Source organism: Melopsittacus undulatus, chromosome 8 (assembly GCF_012275295.1).
Source record: "Melopsittacus undulatus isolate bMelUnd1 chromosome 8, bMelUnd1.mat.Z, whole genome shotgun sequence".
NCBI classification, from domain to species: domain Eukaryota; kingdom Metazoa; phylum Chordata; class Aves; order Psittaciformes; family Psittaculidae; genus Melopsittacus; species Melopsittacus undulatus.
The window spans coordinates 7691883-7707882 of record NC_047534.1 but is presented as its reverse complement, the minus strand read 5'-3'; the positions used below and the strand labels follow the sequence as shown (position 1 = coordinate 7707882).

Here is a 16000-nt window from a genome sequence, read left to right as displayed (position 1 = left end):
GGGGGGGAGAAGCGAGCTCCTCCGGGTCACACGGGGACCAGCACCGCCCCTGTGCCGCTGCCGGGAGCCGCTAGAGGGGGCTCGGCGACCCCCGGTCAGGGCGAGAGGGCCGATGGCACCGCGTCTACGTGCTCTCACGGGGAAGAAGAGAAGGAGGAGGTGGTGCAGGCCTAGGTGTTCAGCCGGACGCTTGGTGGTCGATGCGTGGAGCCGCAGCCCTCCGCGGAGATGAAGGGTTTCCGCCAGCCCCACTTCGTAAGGGGGCGCCTTGTCTTCCCACAGTGAAGCTTCTGTACGAGCCCCTTCCTCGGCTGTGGCTTTTCCGCCCTTTTCTGCCTTCTGAGCTCTGTTTGTTCCTCACCGATTTACTTCGCCACCTAACGATTTATTGCTCTGCGCTCAGAGAGGCGGGCAGGCCCCGCCGGCCGGACCCAAGGCCGCGACCGCAGAGCCCGGCATGTGGCGGGGCGGATTCCCGCCAGGGGCCGCGGCTCCCCAGCTGCCGCCGCCCGCCATCGAGTTCCCTGAGGAGAGCCCAGAGCCGCGGTTTGACGGTAAGCGGGGTTGGGTGCAGCAGGGCGGCCCTGTTTTCCGCGGGGAACGTGGGGAGTAGGGAGGTCCCCCCTTCCTGCGGGTGACGGCTGGGCGCCCAGCTCCCCCGGTTAGGAATGCAGGGGAGAGCCACTCATCGTCTTGAGGAAGCGGCGCCCGCGGGGATGATGCAAGAGCGGGCAGGCCCCTGGTAGCGTGCGCCCTGCCCCGCAGCCAGGCCTCCCCCCTTCGGGGAGAGAAAGCTCATCCTCTCCGTTAGCTCCTGTACGCTCTTATAAGAATAAATGGGTTCCTAATTAGTGTCTTAAGCTTCTCTCTAAGTGACTACTTGTGCGGTGCCTTTTCGTGAGCCGGGGCTGCGTTGAAGCTGTGTGGGTTGATGGGTGGTTTTGACGTGAATAGGCACATACTGACACCTAAATTCATTCTTCCGACTGGCCTTTTCCAGAATCGGATGTGCCTGCGGAGCTTCGAGTTGCAAACGGGTCACAGAAGTTTGTGAATTTTACTTCGACGATCCAAAACCAGCTGCTGCTTGTGTCACTGCTGGAGCATCTCTGCCACATGTACACGCACAACCCTGTTCATTCGAGGTGTTTGTTCCGAAGTTAGTAAGAGTAGTTCTTTTCTGTCTCTTAAGCTGTCTTACTGCAATATATGTGAGATGCTTCTGTGTAGAATTACAGTGTAATATCAATGGAAAGCTGTAGGTCTCATCCTATTGGGCCAAGAATAATTTGGAGAAGAGGATGAATACCCTGAATAAACTCAAATGGGACTGAGGATGTGTCTTGGTTTTGAAAATAATAACAGAATGTTGCTGTAGATGCAAGGATCAGACAGTTCTATAGCAGCTAAATCATGTGCGTTGCATCAGGAGAAGGGTAGCAGGTAAATTATCTCTTAAATCTGATATAAAAACACAGAAGAGGAATTTAATTAAAATGTTTATCAATAATATATAATAATACAGCTACTGAGCTGTAGCATAGTCTTCACTAAATCTTTCAAAATTGCTGTCTGTGAAAATTAAATACCTTTAAAAGTCCTTTATTTTCCCATAAGGAATTATATAATTCAGGGAGCTTGGATTTTGAGATGCGAAGCATTTCTTTTGAAATGTGTCTTTTTGGCATGTGGGTTATCTTAGGTATTTTGTTCACTTAGGCACACATTTAATGCATTTGAGAAACAGTCTCTGAGGTTTTTCTCCTATTGTATGTGACTGTAGAAAATAAAATCTGATACTTCATTTATACTTAAAATGGAAGCCATTTATAGCATCCAGTAAGAACAGTGCAGGCAACTGTTAGTTTTTTGTTCTTGAAGAAAGATGTAGATGTTTGGCCCCCGGTCTTAATATTGTCTCTATCAAAATAAAAAATGCCAAGGAAAAAAAAAAGCAAAACCAAACAACCCAACTAAATTTCCTCCTTTTGGGAGAGGAACAAAAGAATGCAACCTGGGCATCTTTCAAAGTATGTAACTGCTTGGCTTCCTGGTGTACTTCTATGGAAGATTACATTTCTCCATTGGCACAATTTAAACCAATTTCCCAAGTGGAATAAACCTGATGAGTAAAAGAAAAACATGCTGCAGTAATCCTGTCTGTTTTGTGGGTTTGACTGGTATATTCGTGTTGGCAACGATGGAGTTTTCCATTTTTTTCTGTTGTAACTGTGTTCATAGGGCTTGTGTAGCGACATTCCTGATTTGTTATAGGTTCACTTTCAATAAACTTTATCTCCTTTAAAAGATAAAGTAATATGCTGGGGTTTTTATATACTGTTACTAAAGAAGCATCTTAAAAAACCCTCTTAGAGGCGAGTTTATTTTAAGACCTTGAAACTCCTAAAATTTTCAAGGGCATTTTTATAGCATCTTTGCAGTTGCACCAAGCTTCAGTGTTAGGTTTTTGTCTGCCTTAGCATTTTCTTCAAGCGAGAAAGATGTGGTGCTTGGGAGGGAGGCGAGGGTGGGAGGGAGTGTGTCCATAAATGTGTGATTTTATGAATTAGAAAATCTTGACATTGCTACTTTTTATTACAAACATGTCCTTGTTATTGTAAGCACCCTTTGAATTTCTCTTTTTACTGGTCAAAATTTGTCCAAAGGTAACAAGTGGATGCTTGCATAATTTATCTGCTGAGATAAGGTAGGGGATATGTAGTTGTGACTACAAAGGGCATGGCAAATAACGGTGTTATGCAAAGGGATTCCCACAGAGCAGCTCTAGTTTGGATTTAATTGTTTTTCTTGCAAGGGTATGGGAAACTGTATCAGGGTAGGAGTGACTGTTCAGATTTTAAGATGTACTATCTTTCAAATAAAGTTTCTCATTTGCAAACCAACTGTTTACATGGTTTTACTGGCAGGCTGTATTTAATGTGACCTTTCTCTGCTCCTTTGTACAGTACTTCGTCAGGCTTTCACAAGAACAGGGTTGCTCTCCCCTTTTGCTTTCTGTGATGAATTTAGTACTGTAAGACTGCAGCATAATAGAGCCATTACTGAACTAATGAAAGCAGCTAATCGACAAATACTTAATGGGGTAAGTTTTGTTAAATTTCCTTAGCGACCTCTGCATTAAGGGATTAACATATTGCATCCAAGGAGGCTTTTGTTTAGGGGTTCTTTTAGTATTGGATTGGGTCTTTTTGATAATTATACAAAATGGTATTCCCATTCTACCTTCAGTGTTTGAGATAGCAAGGTTTGGTTCTATGGGTGCAAACCAAAGCTTTGGAAGCTAGCAATACTTTGTCCTTGTTAAATAATAAGATTAAAAAAAAAAAGTTAAAAGATCCTTATAAGCAGAGATAAGGTGTTTTAAATATTGCTACTTCTTTTTTTTTTTTTAATACAATGGACAGACATCCATTTTCACTTTCAACTGTTCCAGCTGATTATGTCAATATCCTTCTATTTATATTGTGAAGAGCATAATTTGTATAGTGTTATGTGCTTCAGGCTGAATCAGACCAGTTTGCTTATCTGCTTGAACTAAGCTAGTTAATTTTGTTTTAAGCACATTTTAGAGCCCTCATTTTATCCTGTTTGCCAGCAGAACTCTAAAAGCACAGTAATCTCTCCAGCAGAGAGATGTTAGTAGATGACTGGTGGGATAATAATACTTTACTTTGGTGGAGCTCTCTGCAGAATGTGAATGTCTATCAGTAGCACATTTTCTTTTAAGAATATGGTTGTCATTTCTACTTTGATTAAGCTTTCCGTGCTGATGGCATGGTAGACATTATTTTGTATGGCATGTTTTCATGTTGAATTTTGTTGTTTTACAGGAACTTGATAATGGAGATTCTCATGCAATTGGGTATGTATTCGAAACCATTAGAAATATTAAACTTAATTCCCCCCTTAAAGAACTCTATTCTGAATTTAATTAATACTGCATTTCATATTTTTGCTTTGAAACAATTTGGGAATTGCTCCAAACTCTCAAAATGATCTGGGGAAAATTCCTTCTTCAGCACAACTCTCACAGTTAGTGCCACCCTTCAGGAAAACAAGATTTTTCAGGCATAAGCATAAAGAAAGCATCTTAATACTTCTGTTAACATAGAGTGTGATTTGTAGCACATATGTATACTGTTGCAGTCTGCTGGTTTTCAGTATTCACTGAAACAGGAAATTGTGCAGCATGATGATGTCGAAGTATTTCCTGCTTCTTTTCATAATGTAAATAGTATTTCTAGGTTGTGTACACCTGTAGCCTATATAGTACCTTACCTGTAACTTTTTTTAATGCAGCCTTTTTTTTGATTAGGGAAAAAGAAGTTCTCTTTGAAGCACAGTCTTCACGATACTTGAATGAATTTGATGAGATTGCGAGGCTAGGAAGAGGAGGATATGGTAAAGTATACAAGGTATACTTTACCTTCTGTTTGTAACTGATCAGTTTATGTCTAGTTTTTCTTTGCAATTTAGAGTTACTGTTTTGGCTAGTTTTTGTTTTGCTTGGGTTTTATTTCTAATGGAAAATGAAAAATACTTATTTTCCAATAGAGCAATGCAAACCTGCACATGTGAAGGATGTTGGCATTTAATTTCAAAAGATGCTCAGTTGCAGTTTCTACTTTCTGTTTATAGGAAGCAGGATGTATCAGATGTCTTACTTCATGTGTTTTGATCCTTTTTAAGTGAATGAAAAATTCTTGTGTGAAGTACTGTGATATATATTGACTTAAAAGCCAGCCACAGGAACTAATTAGTCTGCACACCCCAGTGTTCCAGTTGTGGCTGCTTGAAAAAAAGCAGCCTTAATATAAATGTAAACTGTCCAATCCGGTGTTGATTAATATTGAATACTTTAGCATATGGATAGCCTACGGTTCTCCACATGGTATGTGCCATGCGTAAATGTCACTTGTGGTCTCATGATTTACTGAGAACCTGTTTAAGCAGTTGTCAGGACCTGTCAGCATTTTATTATTGATGGAAAGATACATGTGAAACCATGTATTTCACAAAGATCGGATTAGATGTTTGCAGTCCTGTAAGAAGGCAAAAGCAGAGTATCCTTATGTTAGACAGCTGAGCCCAATCCCAGTTTCACTCTCTGATATGGGTGGGATGTTACATGAATGGAGTGCAGAAATTAAGTTTTAGAAAGTAATTAATTCATCTAAACATATTAACATCTATTTTTTCCTTTTGCAAATGTTTTCAGGTTAGAAACAAGTTAGATGGTCAGTTCTATGCTATCAAAAAAATTAGCATTAAGAAGGCTACAAGAAGAGATTGCATGAAGGTATACTTTTTCATGTATTTCATCTCTGGTTTAATTCCCTATCTGCTCTAGCTGATTCTAATAGAATTTAGTAATGCAGTTAATATTTCCTAAAACATAAAAAATGTTAATAATGGGTTTATGCATTCTGAGCTTCTATAGATTTGACACTATCAATACCTAGTAGAAAAAAAGTAAATTAGAGGTATTTATATCCATTAAATCATAGTATCATAGAATTATTAGAGTTGGAAAGGACCTTAAGATCACCACCTGAATTTGCTCACCTCTGCAACTATGAAAGTCGTAATTAGTTCTGAAGCTTCAAAATTTTCTCTATTACTGTAACAATTTTATCTGTTCTTTCTCTGTCAGAAACTGTTACTTTTTTGTTATCTTTTAGGTTTATTAAGTATTCAGAATAAAGAATGGTCATACAGTTTCTTTTTGGTCTTTTTAGGTGCTACGAGAAGTTAAAGTGCTCGCTGGGCTGCAGCATCCTAATATTGTAGGTTATCACACTGCTTGGATGGAACAAGTTCAAACAGTACATCCAAAAGGAAAGTGCAGCATATCGCGTCAATCTTGCTTGCATCCTGCTTATAATCTCTGTACTATTATTTCCAGGAGGGTATCACTTCTCTGATAAAATAACTGTTTTTTTATCTTTAAAACAAAAGAAATAATCCACAAACTACAGGTGACCATCAGATCTTCATATCCTTCTGTGCACTTCAGTCTCTTGCATAGTAACTTACCTTTTAGTTAATGGTGAATTCTTAACTGTTGAAATATTAGCTTCACTTCTGGTAATACATGAGAAGGATTTTAAAGCTGTGTGAAGTTCAGTGGAATGCAGTGAGAACCAGGAGAAGAATGAATATTGAGGGATAGGCCGCTTCAGATATTGGGGGAAAAGTGATGAATAGAATAAAAAGAAAACCACCCACAAATTTGCCACAGTGTTATGAAATCTTGGAGTTGTAGCAAAACTCGAGCAAGTCTCCCACTATGCCTCCTTTCCTATCTGTAAAAGAGTTTAGAAAAACTGAAAGAACCTGGAAATAAATAAGGGGGGGGGGGAAATCCCTCTTATTTTACTCTTCACGGGAGAGTTTTTCAATTTGGTGAATTGCATATTATAGTCCTACAGTGACAGAGAAGTCTGTTGTGTTTTTTTTTTTTGTGTGTGTGTGTGTATCAGCTACTGTCTGTAACTGGTGAGAATTTATCTACATTTATGTTCATTTTACACCTTCTTCCCTGCCACTGTTTTTCTATTAATTTACTCTGTTCTTGGCTCTTTCCACACATCCTTTGGTCCCTTTGTAAGCCTAATCTGTTGTTCCTTTCCTTTCTTGTTCTTTTGTGGAATAACTTCAGCAGTTAAATCTTTTGATCATCTTATGCTCTGTATGCCTTTATTGCTTTCCAAATCAATGACTTCATGGTCAGCTATAAACACAAAAGAAAATGCATAGGAAGTTGTCAGTATGATAATACAGACAAGACTTTCTAACTAATGATACTGAGAATCTTGAAGGATGCAACTTTTTAGTTGATAGGAGTACTTCACAAGTATGCAATGGTGATAAGTATGTAACTAGATCTGTAAGTAGGTCCTGTGGTACTTAATGGTTTTCCTTGGCTTAGAAGATTAGTATTTCATACCTTCTTTGTGCTAAAACAAACTGCTTTTTCACATAAATATACACTTTTAATGAAAACTGTTTCCAAAATATTAAGTATCAAAACAGCAGCATAGTGATGCAAAGGATGGTGTCTTGTGGAGTTGCTTTTTTAGCTATTATATATATGAGAAGCTATAATAACATAATTTTGAACAGGCTAACATCTTAAAGGTTAAATCTAGGTGAATGTCTAAGAGAGCCCAGTACAACCCTTCAAGTGACCTCATACAACATGTATTTTCATGTAAAGAAAAACAAAAAAAACATATAGTTGGTTCTTATTAGATTAACAAGCACCATTTGCAGCACAGAAATAGAGAAAAAACATACCTGTAGGTAATGAAGCTAAATTCGGTGAGATGCTGTAGATTAAATATTAATTTATAGTATTTAGTTTTTTAAAAGTATTTATTAAATAAATTAAATTAAAAATTAAAAAGTAACATTAATTATTATTAAATTAATGTTAAAATAAATTAATTATTATATTATTATATTATTAATTATTAAAATAAAACAAATATTAAAATGTTTATCTTTTCATCCTGTAGGTAAAACAATAATGGAGTTGCAACCATTATGTTTGGAGCAAGAGAGTAGGAAGTAAGTATTATAAATCTCAATGATAGAATTTATTTGTCTTTAACATAAGGCTTCTTTTAAAGTAATGTTAAGAGAGTACAGAATTCATCATAGATTTCACAAGTGCTTTTTGCTTCTAAAGTATTGCCAAAAAAGTCTTAATTATCCTTGTCATTGCTTCTCGTTGCATAAGCTGAAGAATAATACTGAATACTTCTACCTTCTTTGGATCTCAGTTTCTGAGTATCTTAATATAGTACTGGGCTTTAAGCTTACTTCAGAAGTTCTGTGCCAGTCAGAAATACTGACTAGTTCTGTGGAATCTCACTAGAGTGATGGTTCCTTCTGCTTCTTAGAAGTGTTGATTAGCCCTTTCAATAAGGAGATGGAGTTCTATGAGAATTATAGCATAACTTCCTAAGTTAGAAGGAATGGACTTGCATCATACATCTGTCCAGTGAATGCTGTGACCTAGGACTGTATGTATCTATGAGCTGTCTGGGTCAGCTCTCAGAAATCCCTGCTGGGGGAAGGTATTAAAAAGGCTGGAGCCTGCACTGTCAGTTACGTAATCCTAAAGTTTTGTATGGGGAAGCAGCTGAACTCTTACTCTGGAATGCAGTTTGCAACTGGAAAAAACACAAACCCAAAGAAACAAAACCCCAATCAAACAACACTTTTCAGAATGGTGTTTCACAAATAGATAGTATAAAACTAGGTACATTGTTTTGATTTCTCTCCATTACTTTATTATTTTCAGTGATCGCTGTCACATTCAGAGTGTGGAAAGTGGTAGTTCAATTATCTTTGCCGACCCTACTTCTCAAGAAAAGAAGTCCTGTGACAGTACCAGTCTTAGAAATCTGGGTAGCGAATCATGTATGAATGATTTTACGAACAACAATAGTAAAGAGTGTATGAAACCAAATAAATGTGAATTATCCATAGAATTACAAGAAGACTTTGTAAGTAGTGTTAGCAGTAGATCAACTGATGTGAAAAATTGTTCATCACGGGTACTTCATACCAGTCTGGAACAAGATGCTAGCACTGGAAGTAAGTCCTGCACTGAAGAATGCTCGAAGAATCATGTAGCAGTCTGTGGAGAGTTTGAGGTAAATGCAGTTTTCATTAAATATACTTATCTGCTACCTACTTTAACCATGTTTATAAAGTAGAGTTTGGTAGACAGAGGAATGATTTATAATGATAAATGAAAAAAAAATACTGTGATTAGAGTCAGGAATACAGACAACTTTTATTTGAATGGGTAACACTGTTACAAGGAAGCTGACCAGAAGGGCTGGCAGAACTCAGCATACAAGAAAGTTACCATCATCTTGGGTCTTTTCAAAGTACCTACATGAATAAAAAGTACTACTGCATAAAAAAACTCAATCCATAATTGCACTTGAAAATCCTCAGCCTTCAGTAACCATGGCTAATTCAGATGTTATTCATGAAAGTGTCTAGGTATGTCCTATGGTGCCTGTATAGTGTAGGATTCCACATGGAAAAGAGAAAAGCAGATAGGTGTGTGGAATCACCACTCTGCCTATGCTTCTGAAACTTGGTTGGCATTCATACCACTGAAATGTCTTGTATAACACAGCCAGCTCCGGAATGCTCCAAGCTTTTGATATCATTTGGAGTTCCCTGTTGCAACAGATCCAATATTTTAAAGGTGTTTTCTTGAGTTGTCCAGGCTATCAAATGAACTAGTACATTATCAGAAACTGGGTATGAAATGACATACTCATATTAATAATCATATATTTGGACTAGATGACCTTAAAAGTCTTTTCCAACCTAAATGATTCTATGAAATTCCACATTGAGATGGATTTTTTCTAATTTATATTAATTTACACTGTTTTCTTAAGCCAAAATGAAACTCTGTTCAGTGTGTCTAGAAGCTTTAAACTCTAATTTGAATAATAAGATATGTAGCTGGCTGTTCTGTTAGTTTTTATCATAACAATTGTTAACATTTGAGGACAAGCAAAAAAAAAAACCACCCCAAAACTACATAGTGTTACATGTGCTTCTTGAACACAGTAGATTAGTAATACTGTATTTGATTTTATTTTGGTATCTGACTAGGTTTTTTTAGCATAATGAACAAATTTTGGTTTTATTAGCTTTAAAGAAAAATAATTAAAGAAATATTGTTTATGTTAAAGTGGCAACATCATAGACTATTATTTTTGTTAGGTGGAGTATCATTTGATGCTTCATATACAAATGCAGCTGTGTGAAATATCTTTGTGGGACTGGATTTTTGACCGTAATAAAAGATGCAACGAGAGAACAGAGGAAATGTCCAGTAAGAAGTCTTAAAATATTTCTGACTCATTATGAAGCAAGTATTTTGTCTTTCCTAATTGAAAGTCCACTTGCCTGATTTTGTTTTACTTCAGCAGCTTATAATATGGATCTTCTTCATCAGATAAATAGAATCATCATTAGATTCTTTATTCATTTCATCAACTAGCAGCTAGTATTGAATCTTTTTATGATATTGGTAAAGAGACTTAAGTTCATGGGTTTTAGACAACTCTTCAAAAAAGAATGAATGTACGCCTGAGGCATAATTGTTACCTGGAGACATCTCTGTCTGGGCAATGCTACTTACTTGGAATAGTTTTTTTTATTGCCAGGATCTGCTTTTTCTCAGAAAGCTGTTTAAATAATTGAAATTTTGTTTTGGTAGTAGTCTTGCTGGTACAAAATAGAACCTTTTGCAGGCTAATTTATCTGCTGTGGAAAATAGGAATACATTTCTGTTCCAGACAGATTACAAGAAAAATAAAAGTTTATTCTTAAGAATCAGAACTCCTACATAGGCTGATTTGTCATTGGTCTAAAGCAGGTAGTATTTACCTTGCTGGAATGCCCAGAGGAATTCTCATGCACTGATACCAAGATGTCTTCAATAACTGTTGACATTTGGAAGAACAAGTCTAATGCTCTTATAGCATTAGAGACATCTTCCTTTCTCTGGTTGTATAAAAAAAAAAGCATATGCTTAACAGATTGTAAGGCATAAACTGTATGGTTAATGTTTAATCTTAGTTTTAATCACTATTAAGATAAATCTGTTGTTCTCTTTAGTCATGGATGCCAGCTATCAGCTGACGTCTGCTGATCTCTCCTGTAATCATAGTCTTTTAGCATAAATAAGCTAAAAGATGATGTTCCTGGTCAGGGAATGACAGAATTACTAGGGCATTTGACCTAGTAGGGTAGCACAACAGCAGAAGAATTAGGATCCAAAAAGGAAGGCTGCAAATTGATACTGATACAGAAAACATGTTGTTACATAATTAATATGATTTCATCTGGAATTGTAGTTTTCATTCTAATTCAGTACTTCCATCTAAGTAAAGAGTTTTTAAATTCATTATCAAGTAACTGTCTTATGGAGTTTGGAAGAATCTTTTCAGGCAGACACATGTTCATGATCTCATAATTTTCCTTTTTGGAATTAGGCAGTTAGTGACTTTTTGCTGTTTCAAAAACAGTATCTTAGGAGAAATATGGGAAATTCCATTTATAAATTGTGCTCATTCTGTTAATAATTTCTTCCATGTCATAAATAAAATTCAACAAGACAAACCATTGTAAACTTCAATAGCTCATTAAAATCAACTAAAATAATTTAGAACTTAAATTGTTTTAAGGTCCATACCATCTCGTGGATGTCCGCTGGACAATGAAAATTTTTCAGGAGTTACTAGAAGGAGTATGCTATATCCACAGCATGGGAGTGATGCATCGAGACATTAAAGTAAGTTAATTGAATGAACTAATTACACTTGAGGTTGAAGAAAACAAAGATAACTTACATTATGGGAGAATAAAAGCAAATTTATAGCTAAATTTGAGATGACCTGGAGTTTTAAGAGTGTAGCTGTCTTATGTATGAAAAAGTACATTGTCTCCTCTACACCAGTATCATATTTCCATTAAGCATTGTGCTCAATTACACGGACTTAAAGTGAATTATAATTAAACTCTGGAGATATTTTCTCCTTTGTGGAGCCATTTTCTTGTTCAAAACAGGGATGGTCAGATTGGTTTGGTTTTGTCTTGGTCTTTCCTTAACCAGCATAGGACCTAAATTTCCTAATTACCTAAAAGAAATTAAATTATTTTAGGTAATTATAAAAATAAGCAAAGCCCAGTGGCTACACCTCAGTTGGCTAACTGTATCAGCTTTGGAAAATATGTTCAAGTTATAGTTGCAAATAATTGCTGTCTTTTAAAATGGTTGTTATTTTCCTTAAGGGACTGAAATTGTACGTGATAATGAATGAAAAGTTTTGATTTCATTCCAATTAAAAATAATGAAGAGCAGACTTAAAATAGTAACACTTTGATTGATTAGAATAGCATGCCGTTTGTAAGTTCCTGTAAAGTGTTTTTGGAATTCCAGTCATAAGAATAGTTTTGACTTAAATGTTAAACATAAGTAGATGGATTTTGCTTAATCTGACTGGAATAGCAAGGACATGAATGTGTATTTTCCTACTCTGCTTCCTACAGAGGTTCTCTGCATCTGATACAGTAACTGTATGAGGAAATGAGTGTAAAGATCATCTTGATTATTAAAGCTCCATGTGTGGAAACTTGGAACTACTTGAAAACACACAGTGTTCACTCTGGATTAATTTTATTGTTTCTGCCAGCTGTTTCAGGATCAACTGTTTTCTGGTTTTCCTGTTAAGCATCATCATGGCCTTATTATCCAAGTCCTGGTAGTTGTATAAAGAATTCCATGGTGGGAACTTGTTTTTGAGGCCATGCTTACTGTTTTCACCACACATTCTTCTAAAGGTGATTTTGCAGACGTCTTGCAGAAACAGTAATTTCTGTGATAATGTTACAAGGAAGTCTTTCAGCATTTGAAATTTTGAGAACAGAAGTCCAGTGAGTGGGCGGCCTTGATTATCTCTTTAGTTCAGTGGAAATGAGAAGCCTAGCAACTTGTTTGGCACTGCTGTATCTTTTAAATTTGATCCTCATTGAAGACATGGACATTACCCATCTCTGATACAATGTCTGCTTTATACTCTTAACAGAACTATTTCCCTTCTTGCCACCTGAGCAGGCTTCATGAAGAGCTTTTTGTTCTTTATGATCTCGGGTGTTTACGTTAGCTCCATTATTTAATGGTAAAGAGATGCAGTCTGCATTGACATCTGAAATTCTGCTTATGCTGTGCACACTGCAACATGAAGGGCAGTTCTTCCACAAGTTGGACTGGCAAAGTTAATGTTTGTTCCAGAGGTGATTAAAGTTGCTGTCATCTCTGTGTTTAGTGACTCTGTGGCTATGTGAAGAGGTGTCCAGCCAGACTTGTCACTGTCCTTTAATAATAATGAGTGGATGTAGGTGGAAAAGCATCATAAGACTGTTGGCCTAAACATAGAAGACAGATAATTACTGATTTTCAGTATTTATCTGATGTTTTTACATTTTGCAAGAAACAGAGACACATTTCTGTATTGTGCTCTGAGGCTGGCTGTGAACAAGTATTAGGAGTTGCCATGACCTAACGGAAGCTTGGTCATTAACTTACATTTGTTAACCACAGCTTGTGCCCAGCAGGAATGCATAAGATGGTGTTAATGCCTTCAGTTCTTTCATTTCCTAATTTTATAGCATGAAGAAGTGAGTCATCATAGTTGAGCTTCAGGTCAGTGAAGTTCCTGGAAGCGCAAGCAGGCAGAAGTTTCATCTCATTTGTACATACAGACATATCTGGGAGTGCTTGAGCCTCTAGATTATAAAATTATAGAATGGTTTGGGATGGAAGGGACCATAAAACCATCCAGTTTCACACACACCCCTACCATGCCACAGATACCTTCCCACTAGATCAGGTTGCTCCAAGCCCCATCCAGCCTGGCCTTGAACACTGCCAGGGATGGGGCAGCCACAGCTTCTCTTGCACAACCTATGCCAGTATCAGTAAAAAATGTCTTCTCTATACAATCTAAATCTACCCTCTTCAGATTAAAACTGTTGCCCCTTATCCTGTCACTACTGACCCTGGTAAAAGGTCTCCCTGCTTTTTTGTAAGCCCCATTATGTTTTGAAAGGCCACAGTAAGGCCTCCCTGGAACCTTCTCCTCTCCAGGCTGAACAAGCCCAGCTCTCAGCCTGTCTCCATGGCAGAGGTGCTCCAGCCCTCTGAGCATCCCTGTGGTGTCCTCTGGACTTGCTCCAACAGCTCCACATCCTCCTTATGTTGGGATCCCCAGAGATGGATGCACTTCTCCAGGTGGGGTCTAACAAAAGCAGTAAAGGGGGAGAATCCTCTCCCTTGACCTGCTGGTCACACTGCTCATGATGCAGCCTGGGACATGGTTGGTTTTGGGGCTACAAGTGCATACTGCCAGATTATAGCCAATTTTTCATCTGTCAGTGCCACCAAGCCCTTTTGGGCTGTTTGCAGTGTAAGAAGTATATTCAACAGTCCCTGGTGATTTTTTTGTCTGAGTTGAGATATGCTACTTTTGGTTTATATTGAGCAAGAAAAAAAAATCACATGCAAAATTAAGAAGAGATGTGATTCTGCCATGTGCTGCATTAAGTCAGGTATGCTATCATTTGGGGAAGCAAATTTCCCATTTTCTGCTGGGAAAAAAAAACAAACAAAACTTTACATTTCCACTAAAGCTATTTCCTGTTTTGCTTTTCTTTCTTTTTTCTACCTCCTTCATATGAGTGTTTTCTGCCCAAATGGTGTTGCCAACACATAACTTGGTATTAGCTATGACTTTTTTTCCCCTCTCTCACTAATGGGAGTGTTAATTATACCTGTGAAACACTGGATTTTATAGTCTTGAAACAGCTGAAATTTCATACTTACTTATACAGGTATATTTATAGATTTTATACTGTCTTGTTTTGTAGCCCAGAAATATCTTTCTACATGGATCAGATCATCATGTAAAAATAGGAGACTTTGGATTAGCCTGCAAAGACCTTCTTTGGGATCATGCAGACCAGTGGTTTAAGACAGAAAGGAAAAATGGTAAGAGAAAAAAAGCTTAATGGGTTTCAGTGATTAAGTTTCTATGATATTAAAACCATCAAATATCAAATTCTGAAGTGAAATGGTAACAAGGTAACACTAACTGAGAAGTGTAAATTGCCTTTTTAAAGGACTGATGCATACTTCAGGAGTGGGGACCTGCCTCTATGCCTCACCAGAACAATTGCAGGGATCTCACTATGATTTCAAGGTAGGAAGCAGTATTTTTTTTTCTATTAACACATGAAGGTGATTGGAATGACAAGTCTTTCAGTAGGTAAATATATAAGTATGCCTCCTACCGTTTCTCCTAATGTTTTTTGCTGAAACATGGCAAAAATAATTTGTTTCTAAGATCTTGAGGAATGTACAGATTTGAATTTGTGTTGTCAGTAGTGTCCTGATACTTTTCCTATTATCAGGAAACTTCATTGTCATGAAATGTTTTCATATTATGATTTTCTTAATGAGGAAAAGAAATCCACTAAGTAATTAAAAATAGCAGCTATACCACACTTTTTCTTCATTACCAGTCAGACATGTACAGCATGGGTGTTATCCTGCTAGAACTCTTCCAGCCATTTGGAACAGAAATGGAAAGAACAGAAGTTCTTACATGTTTACGGAATGGCCAAATTCCTCATACTTTCTATAAGAAATGGCCTATTCAAGCCAAATACGTTAAACTCCTCACCAGTCAGAATGCTACAGAAAGACCAACGGCTGCTCAGCTCCGTGAAAGTGAACTATTTCATACCACGGAACATGTAAGTTATGTCAATAACCTCAACCTTTACAAGATAAAGAAATATAAAAAGAAAATGGCTTTTGTTTTCCTATATTATCAAGTTTTTTTTGTTTGTTTGTACCTTAAAAGCATTGTGTGATTAAGACTTTTTTCCAGTTATGGTACTTATGCCACTGTATTAATGTTTCTAGTGTCTTTGCAATGAAATAAATGAAGACCGGGCTGTTGATTTTGAGATATTCTTATAGGTCAGAAAAGGTTTTGAAACTTTCAGCAGCTCTGCAGATTCTTTTTATAGTTTTCCCTTGTCATGCTTTTTTGTTTGTGGATTAAGTTGTAGTATCAAATATGCAGAATAGCATCTATAAATGAAGTAAACTGGCTCTCAATTTTCAGGTTATTTTAAACCTACAACAGAAGGTGAGACAGCAAGAGGAAGAAATAGAGAAACTGAGAGAGAGAATAAGACTGCTTTCAAAAGAACAAGGTGAACAACATATGGAACTAGGTTCCCCTGTTTAAGTATGGAAAGAACCTCTATTGTATGCTAAGTTATATAAAATGTTCCTTTTTTTACATAAATACATTTCAATGCATTTTGGTTCTCCTGTCTGTTCTTTATAGGTATTCATCTT

General features: G+C 37.2%; 1 protein-coding gene across 1 annotated transcript; it reads left to right on the top strand.

The window, feature by feature from the left end:
• Positions 1-10: 10 nt before the first annotated feature.
• EIF2AK1 (eukaryotic translation initiation factor 2 alpha kinase 1) lies at positions 11-15965 on the top strand. Its single transcript, XM_031045602.2, has 15 exons — positions 11-554; positions 1001-1159; positions 2967-3103; positions 3852-3883; positions 4337-4436; positions 5240-5320; positions 5760-5859; positions 7542-7593; positions 8333-8687; positions 9787-9898; positions 11256-11362; positions 14497-14617; positions 14749-14828; positions 15151-15384; positions 15762-15965. The coding sequence occupies exons 1-15, from the start codon at positions 458-460 to the stop codon at positions 15885-15887; spliced, it is 1893 nt and encodes a 630-aa protein (XP_030901462.1). The 5' UTR covers positions 11-457; the 3' UTR covers positions 15888-15965.
• The last annotated feature ends 35 nt before the right edge of the window (positions 15966-16000 follow it).

What these genes read in the sequence shown, in the direction of transcription:
- EIF2AK1 (XM_031045602.2), top strand. Translation starts at nt 458, where the DNA reads ATGTGGCGGGGCGGATTCCCGCCAGGGGCCGCGGCTCCCCAGCTGCCG. An exon ending in CAGTCTGTGGAGAGTTTGAG is followed by an intron (nt 8,688 to 9,786) that starts GTAAATGCAGTT and finishes TATTTTTGTTAG; the next exon opens with GTGGAGTATCATTTGATGCT. An exon ending in GATCTCACTATGATTTCAAG is followed by an intron (nt 14,829 to 15,150) that starts GTAGGAAGCAGT and finishes CTTCATTACCAG; the next exon opens with TCAGACATGTACAGCATGGG.